The sequence below is a fragment of the Nomascus leucogenys genome, chromosome 21 (assembly GCF_006542625.1).
Source record: "Nomascus leucogenys isolate Asia chromosome 21, Asia_NLE_v1, whole genome shotgun sequence".
Taxonomy (NCBI): domain Eukaryota; kingdom Metazoa; phylum Chordata; class Mammalia; order Primates; family Hylobatidae; genus Nomascus; species Nomascus leucogenys.
Window position 1 is genome coordinate 75037391 of NC_044401.1, and position 26059 is coordinate 75063449.

A 26059-nucleotide genomic window follows, 5' to 3' on the forward strand; every position below is an offset into this window, starting at 1 on the left:
CCTCCTGGCCTTACTCTAAAAGATGTGAAGTGGTAAATGGATCGATGACATTCTAAGGTTGATGTCTTTTATCATGTAGCCACTGAATATTATTGATTATCAACTGTGTTTTTCAAACTTTGATCTTGATGAACCACCCTTTATGATTTTGTTCATATGAGAACACGTATTATTTATTTAATGTTATCTTTAAAATCACTTTTAAAAAATAGCTTACTTTTTAACTTTTTAAAAGGAAACTCTTATTACTACCATCACTATTATGTATTCAGCTGATTAATTTCTTATTATATAAAACTGTCTTTTTAAACTTCAAGTGAAAAATACGTCAATTTTTTAAAGTATTGCTTTTTTTCTTAGATTCTAAAGGCAAACTTTATATTGCTATCATAACTTACCAGTGAGATTTCTCTGTGGCAAATTAAAAATACATGTATCTATTAAAATAAAAAAATTGAAATGTAAAAATCTATTTATGTACAAGTGAGAATCACATAGCACACTATAGTGGGACCTAAATCAAACTGGAAAAGAGTGGCTGAAAGTGAAGATGGGCCACTACTGGAAGAGTGACCGATACTGGGTGCCACGATTGACACAGGGTTTTCTGTTAAAACTTGGCAAGGGTTTGTTCCTACCCCGCACTACTCAGAGTCAAGCCTGCCATTCAGCTAAAGACGCGCCACGTGGGGTTTACTGTCCTCCTTTTAAAATATTGCCCTGGTACCCTCTTGACGAGTCCCCTTATTAAGGGAAGGTGACCTCAACTTTTTAGGCCTGTAAGGATGCCGGCAGTAATGAATTTTTTATCTTCTGTGAGGCTTGCTCTAAATTGGATTCAGCATTATGCTGGTGCATATATGTAAAAAGATGACCAATTGATATTCAAATGTAATGAGGAGGAAGGTTTACTATTCAGCATAGCCTCCTTTGTTTTTAGCCCTAGTAGGTTCTTTGCACTAAAACAATACAGCTTTCCTCTTCCCATCTGAAATCGCTGTGTCTAGCGGGATAGGAAAGACATCTTTTCTAACCCAGAAATAAAATACAGTTTGTTCTGGTTTTCTAGTTTAATTTTTTTTAATGTGCCTAGAGATTTGGAAGTGAAGTCTTAAAAAAAAAACAAAGTATTCCTTTTGAAACATGCAAATGTGTCTCTCCATCACCTAGGAAACTATTATGGGACACCCAAGCCTCCTAGCCAGCCAGTCAGTGGGAAAGTGATCACGACGGATGCCTTGCACAGCCTTCAGTCTGGCTCTAAGCAGTCGACCCCGAAGCGAACCAAGTCCTACAATGATATGCAAAATGCTGGCATAGTCCATGCGGAGAATGAGGAGGAGGATGACGTTCCTGAAATGAACAGCAGCTTTACAGGTAAAGGTCAGACCATGTTGCCCTCAATGGACCTGCGGAAGGGATGATGAGGAGGCTTTTGCATAGAGTTTTGAAAAGGATGCTGTTCTCAAGAGGGATTTTGTAGGGTCACCAAAATTCAAACTTGGACCACACAGTGCTTGCAGAAGAGATGGTCCCCCCTGGTCTTCTTTTCATGCCCCTTTACAGGAATATTTTAACTTCACCAGAATACCTTAAAGGAGCTGGGGGTGAATGTATGAAGAAGAAAAACGAGAAATCAGCATGGTTTCTTTCTCTTCAAAATGATATATGTATATAAATATCTGTATTTTGTTCGTTGATTTTTTTTGGGGGAGTAACTTGCAGCATCTCTATCATTATGGCTGATTGCTATGAAGCAAAATATGAGAATGTGTTTTATCAGTTTAATGTCAGTTGATGCTGTATAGAAGGCCAGCAGCATCCTCTTATATCTTTGAAAGCAGAGATATAATGGAAGGATATTATGTGTTCAGTTAACTTACACAAAATTGCTATATGCCTTAAAAGGGAGAAAGATGGAAAAGTAAAATTCTAACATTATAGCCTATATATGCATTCTATATTATATAGCCTATGTATTACTGACTATATTATATATATTTTATCTATATTCAGGGCTGTCTACCTCCGAGCTTAGGTATGTTGTATTTTATGAAGGGATTTTCAAAGACAAGGCCTTTGGGTAAGGCCATACAGGCTGAGTACTGCACAACTCCAGGGGGCACCATTCACAGGGTATGTTGTGTGTTCCCTGAAGGGCAAAGATTGCAGTGAGCCGAGATTGCACCACTGCAGACTAGCATGGGTGACAGAACAAGACTCTGTCTCAAAAAGTATAAATAAAAAATACATAATAATAATAATAATGTTGTGTGTTCCTTGGGTTAGTCCAGTGACCCAGAAGAGCTCAAGAATGTTTTTTACTATATGAGTATTTGACCTTACATAGTAACTCCAAATGTAACAGCTGAGTAAGATAGGAGTAACTTCAGTCTATAGTGTTGTGGATTAGAAGAACACCTTATTTCCTCTGTTCCTGTACTTAAATATTGCCTTTAATATTTTAGAGTTATAGCTATGAATAAGTTATCCACTTTCAACATATGAGATTTTCCTCTCCCATCGTGGCCTTTACTCACATTACCATACTTTGGTCGTTGTTTGATTAGCATCAGCCCCAATGAAGGTGGAGATGAGTAGACTGTTTTCCCCTGTGCTACGAACTCTAACAGAATATTTAGGAAAAGTTTGCTATTTATGAATGCTGTTTGCAACCTGTATGGGCCTCACTTAGGTTTTTTAAAATTTATTAACTAAGCTCAGAAGACTAAAATTTATCAAATGGAAATAAAATTTTTTGGATGAGTTTATTGTCATAGCAGTAGGATAGCCCAACATTTGTGCACGAAGTGTTAGGTAAAGACAAAGGAGATTTGTTTGTTTTCCTGGCTTGGCTCTTGGTAGTCGTCTTTTTAGGAACATTATGCCTAACTCATCCATGTGTAAAATGACTTGCTAGGATTGGATCATCTCTGAGTTTCCCCTTTTAGCTGTATGAATTTGACTCCATGAAAATTTCTATTTTCTCAATTAGAATGGGTTAGGCCAGTGCCTGCCCTATAGTTGTAATATCTAGAAGAAATTTGCTACCTTGTACCAATGTTTTAATTGAAATCAGCTGGTTTCATTCATTTAGGAATCTTTCAACTGTTTATAGTGGCCCTTACCAAAATGAAAACAGATCATGAAAACATGTTAACATTTCTTTCAAAAAATATCATACTTTAATGCCTTGATATTTTGATAAAGAGGAATAGCAAATCATGGTATAACCTAAACCATAGTTGTGGTCACAGAAACAGAAGACTTTGGGGGTAAAACAGTTCTGCTAAGCAGATTGGGGGGTCCCCAAGAAGCTTGTATGCATGTATTTGTCCTCCATTTATTAAATAGATTTTTTGGTAGAAAGAAGGAGCAAAATAGAGGTAGATGACTGTAAGTCTAGATGCAATTTCCTGTTTCTAACTACTATCGATCTCTGTCTCTCTAGAAGCCATGCCTCAGAAAATCTGACCCCATAAAATCCCCACTTGAAATCCTGGCTTCTTAGAACAGCTTGTGGGCCCAGATCAGCATTGCCAAAATCAGTCCGATAATTAGTTTCCACACAAAACAGAAAGCCAAGTGGCACCTGACTGTGTTCCTCATGTTCTTGTCTGATACCAAGAAGGCCAATAGGATGCACTGAGGAAAAAGTGGCCTTGAGATATACACGTGATGGGACCTCTTCACAATGTATGGAGCATGTTGACTGTCCCCTCACTTATAATACTACACCTGCGACAGTTGACAGTCTGTCATACACTAACTCATGCTAAATCTTTCAAATAATTAACACTACCCAGTCCATAAGTATGTGAAACTAGTGGTGTCAAAGCATTTTGTATTCTGAACCACATTAAATAGGAATCCACCAGCCAGTTTGCACATAGAGTGACAGTGGCATAATGAGGTGTTGGCTCCTGCTTGGGCCAGCTATGATAAAGGCATGAGCATCATATCAAAATGTCGAAATATTATGAAGCCATTAAAAATTATATTTACCAGGATATTTTTGATAACTTGCTGCTGTTTCTATCTTAGGTGCCTTTTGCTTGACTGTTTTGAAGAAGGTATGTCTCAATAACACGCCTAAGTAACGTTGGGACTGTTTGCAGACAAAAGATCAGGGAGCCTATTGGCCAGAAGCATCCTGGAAAGGCAGCCCACCCCTCCTTTCTGCAGTCATTGATTAAGGCAGAAGCTGAGCAGTGAGCAGTCATCCCACATGCTCACCATGGAACTGACTGAACACAAAGCAATGGGACAGTCTTCTACAAATTGTGCCCAAATTATGGACCTAAAAAGAGCCCTTGAGAAAGAACACTTCCTATGTGGGCTTAATGAAGGTAGAGTTACACTGTTGGCCAAAGCACAGTTATATACACAAACAAAGAATTTTGAAAAAATATTGTGTTTATTAGAGACAACTTAGAAAGGGTGTAACAAGGGCCGGCACGGTGGCCCATGCCTGTAATCTCAGCACTTTGGGAGGCTGAGGCGGGTGGATCACCTGAGGTCAGGAGTTCAAGACCAGCTTGGTCAACATGGTAAAACTCCATCTCTACTAAAAATACAAAAATTAGCTGAGTATGATGGCAGGTGCCTGTAATCCAACCTACTCAGGAGGCCAAGGCAGGAGAATCACTTGAACCCCGGAGGCAGAGGTTGCAGTGAGCCGAGACTGTGCCATTGCACTCCAGCCTGGGTGACAGAGTGAAACTCCGTCTCAAAAATAAGAAAGAAGAAAGGAAATGTGTAACAAATCACCACAACTAAAGAGTAACAGGTTCATTCATGAACACCTCTGAAAGACATCAAAACATTACTTAATCATGTTTCTGGGCTTTTTTCTTCCAATAATCCCTGATATTCTTAAACATTAGGTTGCTGACACTTCTTTTTTGTTGGTAGAGAGTGATAAAGCATTGCTTTGGAATGTTAAGAGATACTCATTTCTATAAGAGCTCATATTTCTCAAGTATGGACTATATGGCAAGTATTTTGCTGAGTTCTTTATGCATATACCAGGGAGGTCAAACATCTGGTCCAGTTATCACAAAACCGGTGAGGGAGGGTCAAAGCTGCCACTGCAACCCAGAAAGTCTGATTCCACAGCCTCAGTGCACACCTACTATGCTATTTGTGTTTTAAATCAAGTTCATCAGCTTTATGGACCTCAAAGATTATGATTGGTTGTACACAGTGGGAGATACACATAAACCTAAAAGCATGTATAATTTAAAACGAGCTTCAGAAATCTTCTTTGACTTGGCTTATATTGTTGAAGTCACCTTTAAAAGTCCCCAAGAGTGGTGTGTGTGTGTGTGTGTGTGTGTGTGTGTGTGTGTGTGTGTGTGTGTGTATACATGCTTGGAAGCTTCTGATTTACTATGAATAAAAATGACATTCATGTTCACTTATGTTTTACAAACAATTTTTACGTGTATTCCATAAACCTCCTGAAAGTCTTGAGAGAGAAGCAATCCATATATTACCTTCCCAGTTTTGCGGATGAGAACCCTGAAGGACTGTGTACCTGTTACACCACTGAACAATAAAACCAGGTTCCCTGTCTCCCCGTTCCATCTTGTTCCAGTATTCCATTCTACCTGTCCTCTTTGGATTCACTGGTAACCTTTAGTAAGAAAGTGGTGGCTGTGCTCCTAAATCTTTGGTAAATTAAATGAAAGGTTTTGTTTGTTTGTTTGTTTGTTTGAGACAGGGTCTAGTTCTGTCACCCAGCCTGGAGTGCAGTGGCGCAATCACAGCTCACTGCAGCTTCAACCTCCCAGGTTAAAGTGATTCTCCCACCTCAGCCTCCCAAATAACTGAGACTGTGGACAGGTGCCACTACACCCAGCTTATTTTTAATTTTTTGTAGCGATGTGGTCTCACTATGTTGCCTAGGCTGGTCTCAAACTCCTGGGCTCAAGCATTCCTCCTTCCTCAGCCTCCTAAATAGCTAGGATTACAGGCACATGCCACCATGCCCAACAAAAGATTTTTTTGAAATCACAGCATGTGTCAGAGTCAAAGCCATGACTAAGGCTGTGAATTCTTGAGTCTGCCGTGTTTCTGTGCCAGCAGCTCATTTTTGGACTTTCCATTTTCTTTCAGAGAATGAGATTCAGATTCTTTTGAGCTGAGAAGAAGATATGGAAAGCATATAAAATAAAAACAAATACTTGGATAATTTAAAGTAAGATCTTGTTGCTGGAGGGATTTTTTTTCCTCCAGGAAATTAAAATTTCTGAGAGATTTTCCCAGAGAGCTAATATTCCCTTCATGCATTGTCTAGGAACATTGGCGGGACTTTTTTTTTTTTTTTTGTAAACATGTGTACACTCAGTGTTAAATTGAGTGCATCTCATTTCATATGTAGTGGCTCACCCATTGGCACTACCCTTTTCCTGTTATATCCAGTTTCTATTAAAATAGGTTAATTAAAATTTTCAAATGAAATTATTCTTTGTCCTTATCATCCTGACAGTTTGCTGCCTCCTAATTGAGAAGGCTGTCACTGAGTTTGGACAGTTGTAGTTCCAATAAGAGATCTCAGTCCCAAGCACCCATTGAGCATGCCCCAGGTGCCAGGCGCTTTGCATGTGTTACTTCTGTTCTCATGCCATGTACATTATGCCCATTTTACAGATCGAGAAATATGTGCTCAGAAAGGCAAAGCCACACAGCGAGAAGCAGACAAGACTATGATCTCTGGTCTGATGTTATAACCTATCCTTTTCTACCTATTTGTAACGTATTTGCAGGCTGGGGGACAGGTCTGGCCTGAAGACAAAATTAATCATAATTTTGATTAAGATAGAGGTACTTTTGCTGCTGGCAACTACCTACTGTGGCTCACTATGTGCTAGACACTATTCTGAGTGCTTTATCCATTTAATCCGCCCCACAACCCTGTGAGGATTGTTTTTGTCCCGATTTTCCAGATAAGCAAGTGAAGGCACACAAGGTTAAGTACTTTGCCCACATTAGTAAATGGTAAAGCCAGGATTCAAACTCAGATAGTGTGGCTCCAAGGTCAGTGCCCATAATCATGACCTTTCATTTTTCACTGGTGTCATACTGCATTATTTTTTAAAGAAATTAAGATTGAAAACTTGGGAGATTTTACATAAAAATACAGATTTCCAGCTTGTCTTGAAAAATCAGAAGTTTGGCAAATGCAAGTCCACTCTCCTCCAGGGCAGAAACTGCCTGGCACTGAGTGCCCAGCTCCCTTCATCCTAGACCCACTCTCTACACATCTCATTTGCATCTCTGGCCTGGCACTGGTGCACGGAGGAGTATGTAGCCAGAGATTGCAGCACTCTCTGCTCATTGGCGGCAGGGCAACACCTGTCCTAGGAGCTGGAGGTTCTAGTGATTCTGGAACATGGCAGATTCAAACCAAGAAGCAGGTAGAGTAATTCCCAACTGAAATTAGAACTTTTTAAACAATTGGTTTTCTACATCATTTTTTCTTTTAGTTCGTAGGAGAACTCTTAGTGTCTTTGTCTTTCAAATGTAGTTATTATACCACCTGAATATTCATCACCTGGGTACTTTAAAAGTGTGCATTTCGGAACCTTACCCCAAACCTGTTTTCTGGAGGACAGAGCCAGATATATGCATTTTAATAATCTCTCCAGGTGATTCTTTTATGCACTTAAGTGTGAAAAGTCTACCTTCCAAAGATACGCCAGAAATGAATATTTGTTGGCTTCTAGAGAATTAAAGGTGACTCCTTTAATTCTTGCCGGGTTTTGAATTTATTTTGTTATTGATTAGTAATTTCAAAATTGTTCTTCTATGTTGGCCTAATTCCTTTCTGTTCCCTTACTTATAGTTGGTCTATTAATCCACACTCTTGGATGCAAGTTGCAAAGCTAACTCAAATTGGTTTAAACAGGAAGGTGAATTTGGGGGTTCAAGCAATCAAAATGAAGGGCATCCTTGATTTCAGGTATGAAATCAGAGATCAGAGGCTCAGTCAGGGATATTAGATGACTTTCTTCATCTGTCACCTCTCCTTTTTTCTATGTGGGCTTAATTCTGTGGCAGGTCATGTCAAGCTATGTCAAGATGGATGCCAATACCTGCAGCATGAGAACCTATTAGCAAATAGGCTGCAGTCAAGCAACCACCTCTGGCTTCATGGTTCCAGTAAATCTTCCATGTCTGACATTCAAATTCATTTGCCTTAGATCATGTACCTATTCCTGACCTAATAACAAAGACAAAAATGATAGAATACCCCTGACTGGCAAGGAGTATGATGTGGAGCCAGGAGTAGGTTCCCTCCTGGACCATGTGGACCTGCAGTGGAGGGGAGCCCCACAAGGACACCTGAGTGGTGCTAGCAGGAGAACAGCAAATAGATGCAGGGCTGGGGATACCTACAGGCAGCCTCCTCTAGGATGGTACATTGTTGCTGGTGGTGGTGCTTTAGTCGGCTTGGCACGTCCTCCATCCAGCTTTTAGGTTACCTTTACTCTCATGTGTGTCATTGGGAGATTCTCATCAGAGAAAGCTTTGAAAACAGCCTTTTATCATTCTTCAGTCTGTTTTTCCTAAATCAGAAATGTCTACAGAGTTACTGTGGGAGATAGATACCCGATTATTCAGTTTTAAAGCCCCATGGAGATTGACATTTAATATCATCGGCCTCTATAAAAATTCAACCAGAATGTCAACAGTGCCATTTGGGGATATTTTGATGACATCGCCCCTGATGTTTCTAGTTAATAAGAAGGCAAGGAGACTCAAGTATTTCGAGCCTTCTTTTAAGACTCAAGTATATTAGTCCGCCCACATGATACTGTTCTGGGGGTAACTGTCTTGGTTTTCACAGGAAAGTAACTTTTTCAAAAGAGGTTCCAATCTGAGTCACTGGTATAGCCGTCTGCGTATTCTAAACTTTTTTATACGTTTCAGCTTAATTTACCATTCTTTGATCTTTGCCAGTGTCTACCAAAAATATTTATACAAACATAAAAATAACTTATAAAATCATTTATACAAGAATGAGTAATAATGCCACTGTGTCTGTGTTTTCACCCTGGATACTTTCTTGTGCCCAAACATCTTCTGAATAATGAAATCAAATGATACTATGGAATAAGGGTGCAGATCCATCTGTGTTTTGATGGCCTTATCTTAGTTTAAGAGTTTGAGTCATGAATTGGTTTCTTCTTTGACATTTCCAAGATTATGAGCAATGTATTACTTGGGATTTTTTTCCCTTCTTTTTAAGTAAAATAAATTTCATTGATCATTTCAATGCTTTCTAATTAAGGGACAGACATCTAAATAAAATAGAAGTAATAGTTAATGGCCAGGAATTAGGAAAGGATAAGAGTGTTTAAGAATATAGATGTGTATAGTTGCGTACTTCCCGGGTATGGGGTATGATTGATGAATACCTTTTTTTTCTCTCTCTCTCTCTTTCTCTCTCTCTGTCTCACCTCTTCACATGATTAAGCAGCCGATTCTGGTGAACAAGACGAGCACACTCTCCAAGAAACAGCATTACCACCTGTGAATAGTAGCATCATCGCTGCTCCCATCACGGACCCTTCTCAGAAGTTCCCTCAATACCTACCTCTTTCTGCAGAGGATAATTTAGGTCCTCTACCTGAAAACTGGGAGATGGCCTATACCGAAAATGGAGAAGTCTATTTTATAGAGTAAAGTATACCATTATTTCTACCTAAATATCTCTCTCTTTCTTTTCCCTTCCTTCCCTCTGTCTAGCAGCTGCCAATGTAAATTACGTTTAAAGGATTGATCACCCACTGATGGTATTTTTTAATAAGGTTTAATAAGTTTTGCATAAAAAGGTAATTAATTATTATCTACTTATTGATTCTCAACAGTTTGAGGAAGCATAAGGTTAATCGTTTCCCTAAAGGTTTAGACAACTAAATTATGGTATATAGAAATTATGACATAATATTTAAAGAGCATATTTAACCATTAACAATAGTAAATATATTGCTTTTTTTTTTCTTAATTGAACTGCAGTGTCCTTATTGTTTTAAGACTTCTTCATATATCCTGGATACAATTCCTTTATCATATATGTGATTTGTATGCATTTTCTCCAAGTCTGGCTTTTCTGTTCATTGTCTCAACTGTGTCTTTCAAATAGCAAAAATTCTTAATTTTGATAAAGTCTGATTTATCAGTTTTCTTTTTAGTCAGTTGTGCTTCTGCTGTAGTAGCTAGGAAATCTTTACCTAACACAGAGTCATAAATATTTTCATTTTTTAAATTTTGTGTTTAGGTCTGCAATGCGCAAGTTAATATTTTTACATGGTGCAAGGTGTATGAATTAGGTTTGAGAACAGACAGGAAAATCTTTCAGATTTATAAAATGTAAATGCTAGCTTTTTTGAAAAGGAAAAAAAAAATGCCTACATTTGAAACCATTCTGGAAAATCTAAGATAATGTGGTTTTCCTAACCAACAGTTGTCAGTTTTTAAATGCAGTATTTTGACTTTATTATCCTATCATTGAGATTCACCACGTTTTAACATACCACTAAGAAAGAAAAAGAAAATGGCTGATTAAATTTTTTAAAAAATAAAACCACAGATTCATCTATTATACTCGTATAGATTGAAATTGATCTACTGTTAAGTCAACAATAACAAAGGGGAGGATATTGCAGAAAACTATGAGAAGGATCTCAATTTTGCAAAATACGCATGTATACACACATATCCTACATCTATTCTGTGTGTGCATTTGTTTCTGTTAATATGTAGATCAAGTTCTAGACACAGAAAGTTCTTGAAGTATCTATTAACAGTTGGGTTGGAGTTAACTAAATAGCTTACTTTCTAACCACATTTTTCATTGATATGGGTTGTGAATTTTTTATACTTTGTGTGTGTGTGTATACACACATTTATTTATTTATTATTTATTATTTATTTATTATTTCCCTTCCTGAGATGGGGCCTCACTGTATTGCCTGGGCTAGAGTGCAGTGGCATGACCATAGCTCACTGCAGCCTCTATCTCCTAGGCTTAAGTGATCTTCCTGCCTCAGCCTCCCAAAGCACTGGGATTACAGGTTTGAGTCACCAAGCCTGGCATACTTAGCATATGTTTTATAATTAGAAAAAAACAATGAAAATTAGGTAGTATGATTTTTCTAAACATATGAGAGTTAGAGAAAAGGCTTGGATCTCAGAACACCCTCTATGACAGCTGGGTGCAGTGGCTCACACTTGTAATCTCAGCATTTTGGGAGGCCAAGGCAGGGAGATCACCTGAAGTCATGAATTCTAGATCAGCCTGGCCAACATGGTGAAACTCCATCTCTATTTAAAAATACAAAAATTAGCCAGGTATGGTGGTGCATGCCTATAGTCCCAGCCACTTGAGAGGCTGAGGCAGGAGAATCGCTTGAACCTGGGAGGTGGAGGAGGTTACAGTGAGCCGAGATCGCATCACTGCACAGCTTGGGTAACAGAGCAAGACTCTGTCTCAAAAAAAAAGAAAAAAAAAGAATACTCTCTTTGAGAACCTACCCAGGAAGAGTTCTGAGATAAGTGAATTAGAGCTTCTGTGCTATTTTCCAGCCAGAGGGAGGAGACAACCCATGTTTCTGTCTTCATGTTAATGACAAATGCTTTTTAAAGAGAAGGATAAAAGAAGCAGTCTTTTCTTGAGAGTCAAGAAGTGTATTCGTTAAGAGCTCAACTAAAGGGTCATGTTGTTTCCATAATTTACAAGTTATTTGACCTTAGGAACTTGAGTTTACCTCTTGCATCTCAGCTTTCTATACATATATATAAAAGTAGGACATGAATATTATGAATTGTACCTACCTTGTCAGACTGTTGTAAGAATTAGAGGAGATAGAGAAGCTAAAGTTCTTGGGCTGGTAGTAATTAGTGATCACTATTGTTATTGTTACCATTTTCATCATCATTATCTGTGGTTATTCTGAGGAGTTTAAACATTAATATAAAAATGGATGCCAGCCATAAACTCAGGATTTTTTACTTAGCTTTTGCAATAAATTGCCTTTGAAATTATGTCACATTAGTAAAGAAGAATTATGCTGAGAAAAGGGAAGGATAATAGGTGTTCCTGGTACAGAATAATCTGTGAAACTCAGATTCTTAGAAAAGAATGTACCAGTAATTTTGTTCAAGATTGACTTGATACATTGGAAAAAGGGAAGTTGGATATCTTGATGGTTAGCGGGATGCTGGCCTCCTAAACTATGGCTGGCTTACAAGAGAATGTAGTGATTTGCCTACTTTTTATAACTTAGCTTTTAGCTGATGTGAAGCCAGTGTTTCATTTGCCTAAGGTTTAGTAGAAAACTTATACAAAAATGTGGCTTATGATAATTATGGGATTTGGGCTGCAACTATCAAATTTCATATATATTAAGTGATTAGATACATATCATTTATATTTTAGCCTAAATTATATATACCTGTTACTTTGTTTTCATGTGTTTTTCATTCCGAAAAACTTCTTTTTAGGATATCTTCCATTGAATAGCAAATGAAACCGCATTAGAACCAGATCTACCTTGTTTATGCATGTACGTGTGTGTACACTCACATGCAAATATATACACATTTGTTTTATAGTTTTTGGGAAATTGAAGAAATAGTAGAAATTTAAAAGAACATTAAAAAATCAAGCATGGATTTATAAACGTTTGGCATTGTATAGAAAACAAACATAAGAAGACTTTGAAAGGAAGAGCAAATAAGACAGACTGGCTAGGGAGCGTGGGATCAAAGGAATACTAGGTGGTGAGTTCCCTTTCTGTTTTACTTCATTTATCCACACTTAAAGCTAAAGAGCCAGCAACCCAGAAATGCCAACAGATAGAGGCAAATAAAGCCCTAATAAAAGCCTGCTCTCTCTAGCCAAAGGATCAGGAAAGGGGCATCCTACAAGACAGAAAACTTTTATCCAACAACCATTCTACTCCAGCAACAGCACAGAAAAACCTGTGGTCCCACGCCCCAAGGGTAGAAGCTTAGACTTCTATCCTTGACAGGCTGTGTGAAACCTCCCTGCTGGGTGGCATCAGAAAAGGCCAAGTGTAGAGCTGGCACTTTGCATCCAGGCAGTAAGGAAATTCCCCTTATTTCCACACAGATTTAGCGGAGACCACTTGAGGGAACTCAGGACTTCCACCGCACCTGCCAGTAATGAAACAACCTCTTCCTCTCCACTGGGGTGGCGTCAGAGGAGGTTTAGAGGAAAATCAGGATTTTTACCACCATCCAGTGGTAAAGAGCCCACCCTCTCCCTGAGGAGTCAGAGAGGCTAGCTTGGGAGCAATAGTGAGATAGTCCTTCCCCTCCCAGCCTAGCTGGTATCAACAAAGGCCTAGTGGGGAGCTCAAGCCACCATCCCCACCCAGCAGTAAGAAGGAGCCCATTCCCCTCTCCGGTGTCAACAAAAGCCAAATGGAGACCCCACCTAAAAGTAACAGATAGCCTCCTTTCCTCTTTTCAGCCATATTAGGAAAAGCTAATAGAAGGTTTAAGATCCAGACCCCTATAATGTAATACCGAAAATATCCATGTTAATAAAAAAAATCACTTATTATCCTAAGAATCAGGAAGATATCAAAATGAGTGAAAAAAGGCAATGAGTAGATAGTAACACAGGGATAATAGCACTGTTAGAATTACCTAACAGATTTTAACGCAGCCATCATAAAATTACTTCAGCAAGCAGTTATACCATGCGTAAGCCAAACAGAAAAGTAGAATGTTTCAGCCCAAAATAGAAAGTCTCAGCAAAGCCATAGAAGATTTAAAAACAAATAGAAAATTTTCAACTGAAAAATACAATAGCCGAAACAAAAAGCTTAGTAGGTGGATTCAACAGCAGAAGAGAGTGGGGACAGGAAAGAATCAGTGGACCTGAAAATAGAAATTACCCAATAAGAACAATAGAGAGAAAATCAACTGGGGGAAGAAAACCAACAAACAAACAAACAGAGCTTCAGAGGCATTTGGAACAACAACAAAAGCTCTAACATTTATTTCACTGGAGTCCCAGGGAAGAGAAAGTGGGTAGGACTGAAAAGAAAAGTACTTGAAGAACTAATGGTTGAAAATTTTCTGAATTTGGCAAAAGAAATAAACCTACAGATTCAATAAGCTGGCTGAACCCAAAGAAAACTACAGCAAGACACGTTCATAGGCAAATTTTTGAAAACTAAAACCAGAAAAACATTGAAAGCAATGAGAAATGACACCCTATGTATATTAGTGAAACAACTAAAATGACAGCATATTTGTCATCAGAAACAACAAAGGCCTAAAGGAAGTGGCATAGCATTTTTCTAGTGCTGAAAGAAAAGAAGAATTAACCCAGAATTCTACATCCAGTGAAAATAACCTTTAGGAATCAAGGGAAAATGAAAATATTCTTAGATGAAAGAAAGCTAAGAAAATTTGTTGCCAGCAGGCCTGCTCTCAATAGATGGCCAAAGGATGTTCTCTAAACAAAAAGAGAATTCTAAAACAAAACCAAAATTCTTTTTTTTTTTTTTTTTCGAGACGGAGTTTCGCTGTTGCCCAGGTTGGAGTGCAGTGGCGCGATCTCCGCTCACTGCAGGCTCTGCCCCCCCGGGGTTCACGCCATTCTCCTGCCTCAGCCTCCCGAGTAGCTGGGACTACAGGCGGCCGCCACCTCGCCTGGCTAATTTTTTGTATTTTTTTTTTTGTAGAGACGGGGTTTCACCATGATAGGCAGGATGGTCTCTATCTCCTGACCTCGTGATCCGTCCGCCTCGGCCTCCCAAAGTGCTGGGATTACAGGCATGAGCCACCGCACCCGGCCAAAACCAAAATTCTAAAAAAAACAAAACAAAAACAAAAACAGTGAGGAAAATAGGAGAATGGAGAAAGTAAAACTATAGATAAATAAAATACTTTTCTTCACCTTTTGAGTTTTCTTTTTTCCCATTTTTATTGAGATATAATTGGCATCTCTTTAAATTTTCCAAATTAGGTTTGCGTGTTGAAGCAACAATAATACTGTTTAATGTTTCTAAATGTGTGTAGAGAGAATATTTAAGATAATTTATTGTAAGTGAGGCAGGGTAAAAGAATATCAATGGAGATAAGGTTTATCTACTTCAGTCAAAGTGGTAAAATGATGATGCCAGTAGACTATAAGATATATAAAATATATTTATAAAAAATATATATATATAATGTGTGCATATATATGTAATGTAGTACCTAAAGCAGCCACTTATAAGCTATACAAAGGAGATATACTCAACAGTACTGTAGATATATAAAAATGGAATTCTAAAACATTCATGTAACCCACACAAAGGCCAGAAAAATAAAACAGAGAAAAGAAAAACAGAACAAAAAGAAAAATTACAAACAAAATGGAAGACTTAAGCCCTAACATATCAATAACTACATTTAATAAAGTGAACTAAATACAGCAATGTAAAGATGGGGAATGGCAAAGTGAATTAAAAAGCATGACCTAATTGTGTGCTATCTATGATGCATTATTTCAAATGTAACAATATAGGTATGTTGAAAGTAAAGGATGGAAAAATATATCTTGCAAATGTTAATCAAAAGAAGCAAGAGTTGACATATTAATGTCAGATACAGTAGGAAAATCTCCAATAAATGAGAAGCAGACTAAACAACATACTTTTAAATAATCTATGGGTCCAAGAGGAAGTCTCAAGGGAAATTAAAGATAAGTAAATAAATTGAACTGAATGAAAATGTAAATACAGCACGTTAAAATAGGTGCGACACAGCCAAGGCAGTGATGAGAGGTAAATTTATAGCACTAAACATATATATGAGAAAAGAGGAAAAGTCTCACATTAACAATCTAAACTCCCAATGCAAGAACCTGGAAAGAGAAGAATAACTTAAACTCAAAAAGATGGAAGGAAATAATAAAGATAAGAGGAGAAATCAATGATGTCAATAGCTGAAAAACAATAGACAAAAATCAATGAAAGAAATAGCTGATTCTTCAAAAGGATTAAAAAAATTGAAGACCTCTAATAAGATTGACAAAGAAAAAATGAGAGAAGACCAAATTGTCAATATTAGGAATTAAATAAGGAATCAGTATGGACCCTAAAGACATTCAAGATAATAAGGGGTGGAGATTCCTCCTCTCTGGCCAGGGCATCCCTAAAAGAGAGAAGAATCAAATAAACACAATAAAAAATGATAAAGAGGATATCACCACTGATCCTACAGAAATACAAACTACCATCAGAGAATAGTATAAATACCTCCATGCAAATAAACTAGAAAATCTAGAAGAAATGGATAAATTCCTGGACACATACACCTACCCAAGACTATACCAGGAAGAAGTTGCATCCCTGAATAGACCAATAACAAGTTCTGAAATTGAGGCAGTAATTAATAACCTACCAACCAAAAAAAGCCCAGAATCAGAGGGATTCACAGCCAAATACTACCAGAGTTACACAGAGGAGTTGGTACCATTCCTTCTGAAATTGTTCCAAGCAGTAGAAAAAGAGAGTCTCCACCCTAACTCTTTTTGTGAGGCCAGCATCATCCTGATACCAAAACTTGGCAGACACACACACACACACACGCATTTCAGGCGAATATCTCCGATGAACATCAATGTGAAAATCCTTAATAAAATACTGGCAAACCGAATCCAGCAGCATAGTAAGAAGATTATCCACCACGATCAAGTCAGCTTCATCCCTGGGATGCAAGGCTAGTTCAACATATGCAAATCAATAAACATAATCCATCACATAAACAGAATCAATGATAAAAACCACATTATTATCTCAATAGTTGCAGAAAATGCCTTCAATAAAATTCAACACTGTCTCATTCTAAAAACACTCAATAAACTAGATATTGATGGAACATATCTGAAAATAATAAGAGCTATTTATGACAAACCCACAGCCAATATCATACTGATTGGGCAAAAGCTGGAAGCATTCCCTTTGAAACTGGCACAAGACAAGGATACCCTCTCTTACCACCTGGAAGTTCTGGCTAGGGTAATCAGGCAAGGGAAAGAAATAAAGGGTATTCAAATAGGAAGAAAGGAAGTCAAATTATCTCTGTTTGCAGATGACATGATTGTATATTTAGAAAACCCCATCGTCTCAGCCTAAAAACTCCTTAAGCTGGTAAACAACTTCAGCAAAGTCTCAGGCTACAAAATCAATGTGCAAAAATCACAAGCATTCCTATACACCAATAGTAGCAAAACAGAGAGCCAAATCATGAGTGAACTCCCATCCACAATTGCTACAAAGAGAATAAAATAACGAGTAATACAACTTACAAGGGATGTGAAGGACCTCTTCAAGGAGAACTACAAACCACTGCTCAAGGAAATAAGAGAACACAAACAAATGGAAAAACATTCCATGCTCATGGATAGGAAGAACGAATATTGTGAAAATGGCCATACTGCCCAAAGTAATTTATAGATTCAATGCTATCCCCATTAAGCTACCATTGACTTTCTTCACAGAATTAGAAAAAACTACTTTAAATTTCATATAGAACCAAAAAAAGAGCCCATGTAGCCAAGACAATCCTAAGCAGAAAGAAGAAAGCTGGAGGCATCATGGTATCTGACTTTAAACTATACTACAAGTCTACAGTAACCAAAACAGCATGGTACTGGTATCAAAACAGGTATATAGACCAATAGAACAGAACAGAGGCCTCAGAAATAACACCACATATCTACAACCATATAACCTTTGACAAACCTGGCAAAAACAAGAAATGGGGAAAGGATTCCCTATTTAATAAATGGTGTTGGGAAAACTGGCTAGCCATATGCAGAAAACTGAAACTGGACCCCTTCCTTACACCTTATACAAAAATTAACCCAAGATGGATTAAAGACTTAAACATAAGACCTAAAACCATAAAAACCCTGGCAGAAAATCTAGGCGATACCTTTCGAAGACTTCATGACTAAAACACCAAAAGCAATGGCAACAAAAGCCAAAATTGACAAATGGGATCTAATTAAGCTGAAGAGCCTCTGCACAGCAAAAGGAACTATCATCATAGTGAAGGGACAACCTACAGAATGGGAGCACATGTTTGCAATCTATCCATCTGACAAAGGGCTAATATCCAGCATCTACAAGGAACTTAAACAAATTTACAAGAAAAAAACAAGCCTTTCAAAAAGTGGGCGAAGGATATGAGCAGACACTTTTCAAAAGAAGACGTTTATGTGGCCAACAAATATATGAAAAAAAGCTCATCATCACTGGTCATTAGAGAAATGCAAATCAAAACCACAATGAGATACCATCTCACGCCAGTTAGAATGGCAATCATTAAAAAGTCAAGAAACAGTCTGGGCGCGGTGGCTCATGCCTGTAAGCCCAGCACTTTGGGAGGCTGAGGCGGGCGGATCACGAGGTCAGGAGATCGAGACCATGCTGGCTAACACGGTGAAACCCCATCTTTACTGAAAATACAGAAAATTAGCCGGGCGTGGTAGTGGGCGCCTGTAGTCCCAGCTACTCAGGAGGCTGAGGCAGGAGAATGCTGTGAACCCGGGAGGCAGAGCTTGCAGTGAGCCGAGATGGCGCCACTACACTCCAGCCTGGGCGATAGAGTGATACTCCATCTTAAAAAAAAAAAAACAAGAAACATTGGGAGGCCAAGATGGGCAGATCACGAGGTCAGGAGATAGAGACCATCCTGCCTAACATGGTGAAACGCCATCTCTACTAAAAATACAAGAAACTAGCTGAGAGTGTTGGCACGAGCCTATAGTCCCAGGTACTCAGGAGACTGAGAGAGGAGAATTGCTTGAACCTGGGAGGTGGAGGTTACAGTGAGCCGAGATCGTGTCACTGCACACCAGCCTGGGCGACAGAGCAAGACTCCATCTCAAAAAATAAATAAATAAATAAAAAGTCAAGAAACAACAGATGCCAGAGAGATGTTTTTACACTGTTGGTGGGAGTGTAAATTAGTTCAACCATTGTGGAAGGATAGTGTGGCAATTCCTCCAGGGTATACCACTAGAAATACCATTTGACCCAGCAATCTCATTCCTGGGTATATACCCAAAGGATTATAAATCATTCTACTAGAAAGATACATGCACACGTATGTTTATTGTAACTCTATTCACAATAGCAATGACTTGGAACCAACCCAAATGCCCATCAATGATAGACTGGATAAAGAAAATGTGGCACATATATACCATGGAATACTATGCAGCCATAAGAAAGAATGAGTTCATGTCCTTTGCAGGGACATGGATGAAGCTGGAAACCATCATTCTCAGCAAACTAACATAGGAACAGAATACCAAACACCCCATGTTCTCACTTATAAGTGGGAGTTGAACAATGAGGACATATGGGCACAGGGAGGGGAACCTCACACACTGGGGGGCCTGTTGGGGGGTGGTTGGTAAGGGGAGGGATGGCATTAGAAGAAATACCTAATGTAGATGGTGTGGATGGCCACATGCCATGTAATGACCTGCCATGCACTTGTTGGAAGGCCGAGTGCGGTGGCAGGGCCGAGGCGGGCAGATCATGAGGTCAGGAGATCGAGACCATCCTGGCTAACACGGTGAAACCCCGTCTCTACTAAATATACAAAAAAAAAAAAAAATTAGCCGGGCATGGTGGCGGGCGCCTGTAGTCCCAGCTACTCAGGAGGCTGAGGCAGGAGAATGGCGTGAACCCAGGAGGCGGAGCTTGCAGTGAGCCGAGATTGCGCCACTGAACTCCAGCCTGGGAGACAGCGAGACTCCGTCTCAAAAAAAAAAGAAAAAATAAGTAATGCAAGTAGTATTCCCAGGCTTAAATGAGGAGTCGCTCATCACAAAAAAAAAAAAAAAGAGATAATGAGAGATGAATTTGTATATTTAAGAACTCCTGAAAAAGAAATATTGAACTGTTACACTATTTCTGCATAATCTCTTCCAGAAAATAAAAGAGGAAGAACAGTCTACAGTTATTTTTATGAAGCTAATAATACCTTGATAGCAAAACTAAACACAGTACAAAAAAGGCATAGATGCAAAAATCTTTAACAAAATTTAATAAGTAGTAATCAGCAATTTCCCATGACCAAGTGGGAATTGTTCTAGTCCTTCAAGGCTGTCTCAGTATTCAAATAAATCAATCAATGTAACCCACCATGTTAACAGGCTAAAGAATTAATGCTCTTATTAGTCGATACAGAAAAAGCATTTGACAAAATTCAGCACTCTTCACATGGAAAAATAGGAATTAAAGGAAATTTATTTGACTTGTTAAAGAGCATCTACAGAAAACCAGTGGCCAACATTATACTTAATAGTGAAAAGATGAAATGCCTTCCCTGCAAGTGTGAAAACAAGCCAAGGATGTCAGCTATCCCCACTCTTTTTCTTTTTTTCTTTTTCTTTCTGTTGCCTATGTTGGAGTGCAGTGGTGTGAACACAGCTCACTGCAGTCTTAACTTCTCTGAGCTCAGGTGATCCTCCCACCTCAACATCCCAGGTAGCTGGGACTACAGGTACATGCCACTACACCCAGCTAATTCTTTGTAGTTTTTATAGAGACAGGGTTTCTCTGTGTTGCCCAGGCTCGTCTCCAACTCCTGGGCTCAAGAAATCTACCCGCCTCAGCCACGCAAAGTGCTGAGCTGTTCCCGCGCTTATTCAACATCATGCTAGAAGTTCTACCCAGGGTTTTGATTCAAGATAAAGAAGTAAAAGCCATACAGATTGAAAAAGAACAAATGAAACTACTCCTCTTTGCAGATTATATGGTTATCTTAGTAGAAAATCATGATAAATGTACCAAGAAAATTTTATAATAAGTGAGTTCAGCAAGGTTGCAAGATAAAAGATAAGCATATAAATAGCAGTTGTATTCAATGTTCATGGATTGTAAGAATCAATATTGTTAAAATGTCCATACTACCCAAAGCAGTCTACACATTCAATGCAATCCCTATCAATATACCAAAGACATTCCTCACAGAAATATAAAAAACAATTCTAAAATATATATGGAACCACAAAAGACCCAGAATACCAAACATATCCTGAGTAAAAGAATAAAGCTGGAGGAATCACATCACCTGACTTCAAATTATAGTACAGAGATATAGTAACCAAAACAGCACAGTACTGGCATAAAAGCAGACACATTAGACCAATGGAACAGAATAGAGAACCCAGAAACAAATCCATACATCTACAGTGAACTCATTTTAGACAAAGGTGCCAAGCACACACATTGGGGAAAGGATGATCTCTTCAATAAATGGTGTTGGGAAAACTGGATATCCGTATGCAGATGAATGAAACTCTCCCATATGTGTCTCCTTATACCAATGTCAAATGAAAATGGATTAAAGGCTTTAATCTAAGACCTCCAACTATGAAACTACTGAAAGAAAACATTGGGGAAACTCTCTAGGACATGGGAGTGGGCAAAGATTTATTGAGTAATACCCCATAAGCACAGGCAACCAAAGCAAAATGGACAAATGGGATCACGCAAAGTTAAAAAGCTTCTGCACAGAAAAGGAAATAAAGTGAGGAGACAACCCACAGAATGGGAGAAAATATTTGCAAACTGTCCATCTGACAAGGGATTAATAATGAGAATATATAGGGAGCTCAAACTATGGAAAAATCTAGTACTCTGATTGAAAAATGGAGGAAAGATCTGAGTAGACATTTCTCAAAAGAAGACTCCAGATGGCAGATAGATAAGTGAAAAGGTGCTCAACATCACTAATCATCAGAGAAATGCAAATCAAAACTACCATGAGTGATCTTACCCCAGTTAAAATGGGTTTTATCCAAAAGACAGGCAATAACAAATGCTGGCGAGGATGTGGAGAAAAGGAAACCTTCTCACACTGTTTGTGGGAATGTAAATTAGTGTAACCACTATGGGGAACAGTTTGGGGGTTCCTCAAAAAAAAAATAGAAAACAAAAAACTAAAAATAGAGCTATCACACGATCCAGCAATCCATTGCTAGGTATATACCCCAAAGAAAGGAAATCAGTATATTGAAGAGATGTCTGCACTCCCATGTTTATTGCAGGACTGTTCACCTTAGTCATGGTTTGGAAACAACCTGAATGTTCATCAACAGATAAATGGATAAAGAAAATGGAGTCCATATACCCAATGGAGTACTGTTCTGCCATAAAAAAGAGTGAGAACCAGTCATTTGCAACAACCTATGTGGAACTGGAGGTCGTTATGTTAAGTGAAATAAGCCAGGCACAGAAAGGCAAGCTTCACATGTTCTCACTTATTTGTGGAAGCTAAAAATTAAAACAATTGAACTCATGGAGATAGAGTAAAATGATGGTTACCAGAGGCTAGGAAGGGTGGTGGGGTGGTGGTAAGGGGGAAGTGGAGATGGTTAATGGCCACAAAAAAATAAAGAATGAATAAGATCTGGTATTTGATAGCACAGCAGGGTGACTGTAGTCAATAATAATGTAATTGTACATTTAAAAATAATTAAATGAATATAATTGAATTGTTTGTAACACAGAGAATAAATGCTTGAGGGAGATGGTCACTCCATTTACCCTGATGTGGTCATTACACATTGTATGTCTGTATCAAAGTATCTTCTATACCTCATAAATATATGCACCTACCATGTACCCACAAAAATTTAAAATTTAATAAATAGCAAGTGTATATCTATATACTAGCAATGAATACTTGGTCACCAAAATCAAAAATAAAATATAATTTAAAGTTGCTCAAAAAAAAATACAGGTGTCAATCTAACAAAACATGTATTGGATCTTATATGCTGTAAACTATAAAATGCTAATGAAAGACATCAAAGAAGTTCCTTATAAATGGAGAACATACTTAAACATGTACATGAATTTTTATAGTAAATTTGTCCAAATAGCCAAAAACTAGAAATGATCCAGATGTCTTTGAGTGGTTAGACAGGCTGTGATGCATTAATTTCACGGAATACTACTCAGCAATAGAAAAAATTGATTATTGATAGATACAGCAAACTTGATGAGAATTACGCTGAGTGGAAAAGCCAATCATAAAGTATTACATACGTTGATTCCATTTATATAACATTCTTTTTAAAATTATTTTTATTTTTATTTTGTTTTGAGACAATGTCTCATGGACAGACAGGAAGACTCAGAATTGATAGAGATGTCAGTGCTCCCCAAATGGATATACAGATTTAATGTAATTTCTGTCAAAATCTCAGTCTTTTTGTAGATACAGACAAGTTTATTCTAAAATATAAATGGAAAGGCAAAGGAAAGAGAATAGCTAAAACAATTACGAAAAGGAAGAATGAAGTCATAGTAATTAGTCTGCTTGATATCAAATGTACTAATTTACATTATTGTGACTTTATTATATAGTCACAATAATAAAGATCGTGTGGTGTTCGTGAAAGAATAGACTCATAACTTAACGGGACAGAAGGTAGAACCCAGAAATAGATCCACAAGTGTGCCCAACTGATTTTTGACAAAAGCAATTCAATTTGAAAGCAATCCAACGGAGGGCAGATAGTCTTTTCAGTAAATGGTCCAGGAGCAAGTGGACGACCAGAGGCATGTAACCTAACCTCCACCTAAGCCCCACACTTCATACCAAAAAATTAACCCCGAATAAATCAGAGACTGAAATGTAAAACTTAAAACAATACAACTTTTAGGGAAACAAAAAAAGCAGAAGATTTTTGAAATACAGGGCTAAGCAAAGAGACGTCAAAAGCAAGATCCCTGAGAAAGAAAAAATGATAAATTTGACATCATTAAAATGCAAATTTTTTGATTTGTGAAAGAATCTGATAGAGGATGAAAGGACAAACTACAGAGAAAATGTTTACAGACTCCACACCTAAAAAAGGACTGGTATGTAGAATATACAAAGGACTCTCAAAACCCCAGAGTGAAGAGAAATATCAAACCATTCATTTAGAATGTGAACTAAAGACAGGGACAGAGGGACAGACATTTCACTGAAAAGGGTATATAGATGGAAGATATGCACATGAAAAAATTAGTTCAGCCCCATTAGCTCTAGGGAAATGGAAATGAAAATCACAATGAGATGTCATTTGCTTATTAAGATGGCTAAAGTAAAAAATAGTGACAACACTAAGTGATGGTAAAAATTCAGTGAAACTGGATTTCTCATCCATTGCTGTTGGGGTTGTCTGGCATTCTAGAAAACAGTTCCTAAGAAACTAAGCATGCAGCTCATACCATCCGACAGTGGCACACATGACCATTTGTCCCAGAGAAGTGAACACTTAAATTCACACAAAAACATGTACATGAATGTTTATAATAACTTTGTCCAAATAGCCAAAAACTAGACATGATCCAGATGTCTTTGTGTGGTTAGACAGGCTGTGATACATTCATTCCATGGAATACTACTCAGCAATAAAAAGAATTGATTATTGATATATACAACAATCTTGATGAGAATTATGCTGAGTGGAAAAGCCAGTCATAAAGTATGACATACCATGATTCCATTTATATAACATTCTTTTTAAAATTATTTTTATTTTTATTTTATTTTGAGACAGCCTCTCACTCTGTCGCCCAGGCTAGAGTGTAGTGGCACAATCTCTGCTCACTGCAACCTCTGCCTCCTGGGCTCAGGTGATCCTCCTACCTTAGCCTCTCCAGTAGCTAGGAACACAGGTGTGCACCACCACACCTGGCTAGTTTTTTTTTTGTATTTATTTGTAGAGATGGCATTTCGCCACATTGTCCAGGCTGGTTTTGAACTCCTGAGCTCAAGCAATCCGCCTGGCTTGACATTCCAAAGTGCTGGAGTCACAGGCGTCTACCACCATGCCCCGTGCTATATAAGCTTCTTGAAATGACAAAATTATAGAAATAGAGGACAGATTCGTAGTTACCAGGGATTAAGAAGAGGGTTGGGGGGAATGGTTGGAAGGGAACCATGTGTGACTATAAAAGGGCAACGTGACGGACCCCGGTGATGATGAAAATGTTTTGTATCTTGACTGTGTCAGTATCAGTATCCTAGTTGTCATGGTATACTATAGTTTTGCAGGATGTTATTATTGATGGGTTCTAGGTTAAGGGTGCGTGGGATCTCTCTATTCTTTCTTTTAACTGAATGTGAATCTACAGTTATTTTTGTTTTAAACACAGTTTTTCTTAATCCTGCATAATCTCCTCTCCTAACAATGATCCTTTTTACTGTTTTACTGTGTAGGAGTAGTGCAGACTGTGGATTCTAGTGCAAAACTCTCTGGGTTTAATTCCCAGTTCTGTGATGTCTCAGCAGGGTATCCTTAGACAAATTGCTTTACCTTTTTATTATCAGGTCTCTCATTTGTAATATGGGGAGCAATAATTTTAATGCTAATAATACTTCTCTCATAGGGTTATTGTAAGAACAGATTCTGGCAGTCATACGTGGTCACATTAAGTAGGATTGGTAGTGGTAATGGTGGTGATTGCTATATTACCTTTTGTTATTTTTATTTTAACACAGTTGATATAACGTGTATACATTTGCAGATTGTGTTTTTCTCTTAAGCCATTTTTTTTAACAATTAATAAGATTTGAATCAAAAATAAAGAACTTTGGCAACCCCTCTTCCCTGCCAACTCCCAAATTTACAACCGAAATGTCACAGTTCAAAAATAGTTTTAAGTTACTGCCTGAACTTAATTTTTAAAAAACTTCTTGTTTTCATGTCTAGTTTGTAGCCAGAACTACTGGACTGGAGTTGTTTGCCCCACCCACTTAGCTGCATGGTGCCCTGGGGGCTCAAGCAGAACTTTGTCCCGGCCACTGCTTTGGGAAACACAAAGGCTGAATGCTTCCAGCCATTCTGGTGACATTTCTAATATGATTGAATGGCAATATCTTTGGGAATGTGTCTCTACACCTTCAAATAACCATCTGTTGAAATACTTCATGTAGAATTGAACTATACCTCTTCAAAGGCAGTTGAGTGACATGTTTAGCCTCTCCAAGCTTATCCTTG

The 26059-nt window shown here is 38.1% G+C and overlaps 1 protein-coding gene across 11 annotated transcripts in view; it reads left to right on the plus strand.

The window, feature by feature from the left end:
• MAGI1 (membrane associated guanylate kinase, WW and PDZ domain containing 1) overlaps positions 1 to 26059 on the plus strand; it is a 679526-nt gene that overhangs the window by 552251 nt on the left and 101216 nt on the right. For 6 of the 11 annotated variants that reach the window (XM_030801828.1, XM_030801835.1, XM_030801831.1 and 3 more), the window contains exons 4-5: positions 1171 to 1377; positions 9488 to 9689. In XM_030801828.1, coding sequence (XP_030657688.1) covers positions 1171 to 1377; positions 9488 to 9689 — 409 coding nt within the window. Of the gene's footprint in view, positions 1 to 1170; positions 1378 to 9484; positions 9690 to 26059 lie in introns of all 11 variants that reach the window. The other 5 variants (XM_030801832.1, XM_030801827.1, XM_030801834.1 and 2 more) reach the window with 1 other exon arrangement.